The sequence below is a fragment of the Quercus robur genome, chromosome 7, assembly GCF_932294415.1.
Source record: "Quercus robur chromosome 7, dhQueRobu3.1, whole genome shotgun sequence".
In the NCBI taxonomy this organism is placed as follows: Eukaryota; Viridiplantae; Streptophyta; class Magnoliopsida; order Fagales; family Fagaceae; genus Quercus; species Quercus robur.
The window spans coordinates 33,788,766-33,795,076 of record NC_065540.1 but is presented as its reverse complement, the minus strand read 5'-3'; the positions used below and the strand labels follow the sequence as shown (position 1 = coordinate 33,795,076).

The window sequence follows — 6,311 nt, the reverse complement described above, 5'->3', positions numbered from 1 at the left end:
GTATACTCCATTGTAGTAGTGCGAAATCAATACACTCAATATTTGATTAAAAAAAAAAAAACCGTTAGACCTAATGCGAGAGTGCATGACGTCGTGCCAAGTGTCCCTTTTTTTTTTTTTTTTTTTTTTTACTTTTTGGATGAGTCTGCATTGCAAGGTTTCATCAATAAATTTTGTAATGAAAATATGATGCATGAGGTATAGTCCAAAAGGGGACCAAATTCATAATAATATAACTGCTGATTTAAAAGTGACAACAATATCCAATCAGTGGAAAATACATGATACCATGTTCTTCAAACTGCCACTAAAATAACAAAATATACAACTAGTTGAAAGCCACTTATTAGAACCGTCATACAATTCTCCAAATACGCTACAACAACTAATACAAATTCGTCCCCCCCTTGGGTACAATGGCCAATAGCAATCATCAAGAGTCAGATGGTGGAGAAGGTGGAACAACACGTCTATAGTCAACTAAGTCTACTCGCAGAGCTGCAACCTTGGCAAAAAGACCATATAGAAGCTGCCCATGGGTTGCTTGAGTCATCATAATGGTCTCCATCATAGCACGAAGAGAGGGAGGAGGAGGGCCTATATGCGCTGTAGCAGTAGTGTCAACATCTACCTCATCATCACCATCCTCGGCGGATGCAGCTGTGGGATCCCCATGCATGTCCTCATGTGGAACATCTCCAGTAGTAGACCGTACTCGTGTTCTCTTGGATGAACCAACACTGGGGTCGACAAACTTCTTTTGGACATTTCGTTGTTTCAGAAATTTGGCTCCTATGGGGTCTTGGATGTGAACCAATTCTTGGGAAGGAAAGTTCTTTAATCCTAAATATTTGAGGACCCTATGGATGAGAACTGGAAAAAACAAACCATGCCTCTTATAGTTGCTCCTACGCACCTCTACAATGGTTTCAATGAAAAGGGAAGGAAAACAAATGGAACTATTGGTGACAAGGGCGTAAAGAAAGAAACACCTGTCTACAGTATGGGTATGAGAGATAGGGAAAATGTTGTGACAAGCTATCCTAAAGAAGATATAATTAAGCTCAGTCAACTCACCGGTCCTAATACTTCGGTCAGAACCCCGAGTGACAGATCGTCCACAAAGGACATGCATAACATCATCAATACGAGGAGACCTAGAGTATGGATAAGTAGGTGTACGAATTATAGGTACATCAAGAGCTTTAGATACGCGCTCCCTAGTTATTGTAAACGGTACCCACATATGCATGATGCCACTTTGTGACCACCGAGCTCCTCATGCACTGAGAAATTTGAATAGAATTCTCTAATTAAGTCAGTTAGAGGGGGTTGTATGTTTGCACACAGGGACAGCCAATGCCTAGACTGTAGATTCTCACAGACAGAAGGATGCAGTTCATGTAGATTGATTTTCCTTTCTCCCCAAATACGCCTACACTTAATCAAGGTTTCAAAGGTTTGCTCATTTTCGGGCGTGCGGAACCTTAATTGATCAAACACCACTTCAGGTTTGGATGCAGCTTTGGATTTTCCCCTCTTAGCCCTCTTCGGAGCCATAACTAATTGATGGTCAGTAGTGGAAACACGATCAGGGATAAAAAGAACAGAACCAAAAACCGCATTACAAAGAGATAAACACAACATTCATACTACCTAACCCATTCATATTTTCATAGCCAAACAGATCATTTCATCACAATCTACATAGAAAATGAAGTTTGAAGCAGAGAACAACAATTGGAGAATAACGCACTACCATGTGTAGAAAATCATCCATACAATGTACTATCTAGAGCAGTTTACAACAATACAATGAAAAAACAATATTCTTATGATCAATCAACAAGTTTAGTTGGTGAAATAATAATAATGCATTTTGGTCCGAGTCAATAATTTGAAGATAGAGACCTAGAGTATATAAACTTTGGTTGAACTCAAAGAGCCAACATGCAATTTGTTAACATGTTAAATTTTGTGAAAATGATCAATAATGTCACGCACCGATAACAAGCATTCTAACAGCAATAATATTATACGGGAAACATCTTTAGCACTAGGATGTAGGACTTGACACATTTTCGAAATTCCTAGCTACATGTAGTAAGTTTCACAAACAAATAAAAAACCTTAAATTGCACAATGTACAATTCAGACATACAAACAGCATAAAGAGTACCACACAGTTACATCATGGAGCCACTGGCAAGTTCACCCCCAAGGAAGGAGACTACTCGAAGACAACCTACAAGATAAGCAAGTAACCTTACTAACAACAAAGCATTTGACTAGCCAAACACCCAATTTCATCACAATCTACATAGGCAATGAAGTTTGAAGCATCATCCAAAAATGAATAGAGAATAACGCACCACCAATGTTTAATTTTAAAGACAATAAAGGTTAAAAGAGTCTTACTACGTAAAATCTTCAAAGAATTTGCGTAGGAAATTGTCGATTCTAGCCGGATGCAGCTCAAAGCAATCGAAGATGTAACTTCGGACTGCTGCAAATTATGCAAAACTGGGGGAGAGTTTATAATGGTGGGTAATCACATATCTCAATTTCCTAATAATCGAGTTATAAAGATACTCGATAATACGTAAATCGAGTTATGTGCAGCGTGGTCCCAGACCCAGCCCAGATATTTAGACTGATCCGATGCAGTCCAAGAGCAATCCAAGTGCCTAGAAGGGTCTTCCACATAACCCGATTATTCATAAATCGAGTTATGTGCAGTGTAACACAAACAAGTCCTTTAGGTCATTTGCTCTTTTTGGTCCATTTCGGTCCACTTCAGTCCCTTAGGTCTACTTTAGTCCATTTGGTCCATTCAGTCCACTTTGTTCAATCACTCTTGCTGGTCCATTTTGGTCCACTTCCGTCCCTTAGGTACACTTTAGTCCATTCGGTCCTTTTGGTCCACTTCAGTCTATTAGGTCCATTTTGTTGAATCCAGTCCAGTTCGGTCCAATTCAGACCATTTGCTAGAGATGTGCAGCATGGTCCTAAACCCAGCCTAGATATTTGGACTGATCCAGATGCAGTCCAAGAGCAATCCAAGTGCCCAGAAGGGTCTTCCACATAACCCGATTATTCATAAATCGAGTTATGTGCAGTGTAACACAAACAAGTCCACTTTGGTCATTTGCTCTTTTTGGTCCATTTCGGTCCACTTCAGTCCCTTAGGTCTACTTTAGTCCATTTGGTCCATTCAGTCCACTTTTTTCAATCGCTCTTGCTGGTCCATTTTGGTCCACTTCCGTCCCTTAGCTACACTTTAGTCCATTCGGTCCTTTTGGTCCACTTTGGTCTATTAGGTCCATTTTGTTGAATCCGGTCCAGTTCGGTCCAATTCAGACTATTTGCTAGAGAACTCGGTCCTCTTGGTCTAGTTTAGTCCATTTTGTCCACTTCAGTCTATTGTTCCCAAACAGACACTTAGCTGGTTTAAGCATGCCTAACTTAAGTTGAGTCTAGAACAATTTGATTGAATTAGTAAATGAACTGAATTTTGTGTTATTTCATCCTTATTAATAATAAAAACAAAAGGTGCATAACATATCCAATTTCATTCGTAAATTTTGAAGTAAGGTGCTAGTAAAAGTCATGTTAAAACTATTACTAAAATCTCAAAATTTATGTTAATATAGATCATAACTCAACTAAATTAAAATAAAGGATGTTACATTCTTTATTAATTGTTAAAAATAAGTTTGACACTTCAGATAAAAATTATCTAGAAATAAATAGAAAGTTAGAATGTCTACTGTTTTGAATAAATTTCAAAAAAATGAAGGATGAGAAGTGGGTGTTTTTTTTTTTTTTTTTTTTTTTTTTTTTTTTTTTATATATAACTGAGAAGTGGGTGTTGTTTCATCCCTTTTTTTTTTTTTTTTTTCGATGAACTAGAAACTTTATTAAAGAAGGGAAAAACAGAGCTACAAGGCCCTCCTAGACTCTTCCAAAATGATGGAAGAGAAACAAGTAGGGCAATTCCCAAAATCAAAAGGACCAAAGAAATTACAAGAAAGAGACCATTTTGCTAAAGTGTGGGCTGCTGCATTACACTGCCTAGGCACCCACTTCACAAAAACCTTATCTGAGATAGACAAAAACAATCTCAATTCAGGGCACAAGGACCAGAACCTCCAAGGGGGGTTATGCTAATTTCATTTCAGTTAGTGATCAATTTGGATGATTATTCTTTGAACCATTTGGACACTCCCAATATGAAGACAAAAGCATCGAATGGCCATGTAAGTATAGCATCTGTAGCAAAAAAAAGTGTAAGTAAACCATTTTAATCCTAGCCGGATTGGTTTTGAGAAACTCTTTGCCCAGGAATTTGCAATCAAGTTTACATTTCAAAAGAGAAATTAAACTTCACTAATTGCATATTTGCATGTATTAACCGGATTGGTTTTGATTATTTAAAAAATCATAATCTAGAACAACTGAAATCATATGGAAAAATAACAAAGAACCCCGCAACTATAGACTGCCAATGCCTCAGATTATCTACATTACCAGCTAAAAAATCTCATAAATTAAGTTAATATAGACCATAACTCATAAATACCAACACAGAAATCACAAATAATGAATAATCATAAATACCAGTAAATACTAACAACTTAACAAATATCAAATCTTCACAAAACTATTGTTTGTTAATCGAATAGAGTAGTTGCAAAATAATAAGCTCCCAGAATAATAGAACATATCCAACATTTGATTTACAATGCAAAGTTAGTAAGCACTTAATCAAGATCAGCCCTGAAAATGTGGACTTTGAACACAACATCGTCCCTCATACTCAGCTCAAATATGCAAACATCTCCTACTTGCAATCCATTTTCCCTCACAAATGCAGACCAACCAGCAGATACGACACATGATGAGTATTTTCCTTCATAAACGTATAACTTGACAGGCCATAATCGGTCCACAACTTGGAGCTTCACAGGTACAATACTTCCTTTGGTGTAGTCCTTGCTAAAGCCTTCTCTCGGTAAGTAGTTGATAATGCCATGGGGTAAGCTCTGTACAAAAAATATTAAGACATATTTCAAAAATAGTTGAACTCATTTGAATGAAAAGCAATTTTGAGGCAATACTATTGTTTGTTATGTTGATGGTTGGATGGCAGTTATGTGGATGTCAATTTGATTTGATCATGATGTTCATAATGACTTTACATTCTTATGTGATTTCCTTCTACCACCTAAGATGATACTATTTGAACTAACAACACAATGAAGCAAATCATTACCAAGTTATGTACAACAACAACTCTCTGCTACATGCTTTCTAATTGATCTATGAAAAATCAAAGTTAATGGGAGTTGCATTTCTAAAACCCAACAATATTACAAAGCTAAAAGCTTACCGCACGATCCTTGCCATTAACATATGATGGATGAATGATAACTGTGAAGAGAGGATTTTCTGATTTAAAAGCATTGGCTCTCACAAGATTTTCGGCTTCACCACCATCTTTCTTAGGACATTGGTCATCTGAGAAAGACACATCATCGAGTGAGCAATCAAATTCAAGTTTAACTAACGGGCCGCTTGTGCATCCTACTCGATTTGCTCCAACCCTATGAGCTGATCCTGAAATGACATGAAAATATGAAGTCATGCACATGAAATTAATAGTAAACAGGCTTACAAAATCAACCATCAGCAAACAAAAGTGTAAGATTCAAACCTAAACCCTCTCCCCTAGTAAAAGATACCCCAAACACCATTTTTGATTTCTTTAACATTGACCCTTTAGATTTCGATCCTTCAGGTTTAAAATGTGTATCCCCTGCTTGCTTTGGATTGGTTTTTGCCCTTTTATGATGTAGAAGGCTTGGTATAAAGGCATCCATGATTTCAATGGAGTTATCATCACTCTCATTGTCTTCCATCCTATGAACTTATGGTTGGTCATCTAAAGGATACTCTATTTCTGTTCCAGTGGCATCAAATACGAGTATAGAAAATGCTAAATTTCCTTCATATCTGAAAACTACCAAGTGCCCCATGGTTAGAGCATGACAGCTTGCAAATTCGCACCACTCATTTTCAAACCAAACCTCTCCATCACGTTTTGTCAACTTCACTTTCCATTTTCTACCATTTGGAATCGTAAGAAAGGCCATATCTGACAGATCAACTCCATATTTGCTTATAAACTTCTTTGGAATCCGCTGTAAAAAGATGAACTTCAACATAAATGCAAGCTTTGTAAATAAACACATGCAATCAATCAAGCTCTATTCTCGTGTTATGTCAGTACCATTACAGGAAAAATAAAT

The 6,311-nt window shown here is 37.1% G+C and overlaps 1 protein-coding gene across 1 annotated transcript; it reads right to left on the bottom strand.

Moving 5' to 3' along the window:
• Window positions 1-4,763: 4,763 nt before the first annotated feature.
• LOC126691283 (B3 domain-containing protein Os03g0620500-like) lies at window positions 4,764-5,921 on the bottom strand. Its single transcript, XM_050386338.1, has 3 exons — window positions 5,717-5,921; window positions 5,393-5,619; window positions 4,764-5,045 (listed from the first exon to the last, which is right to left on the bottom strand). The coding sequence occupies exons 1-3, from the start codon at window positions 5,919-5,921 to the stop codon at window positions 4,764-4,766; spliced, it is 714 nt and encodes a 237-aa protein (XP_050242295.1).
• Between the last annotated feature and the right edge of the window lie 390 nt (window positions 5,922-6,311).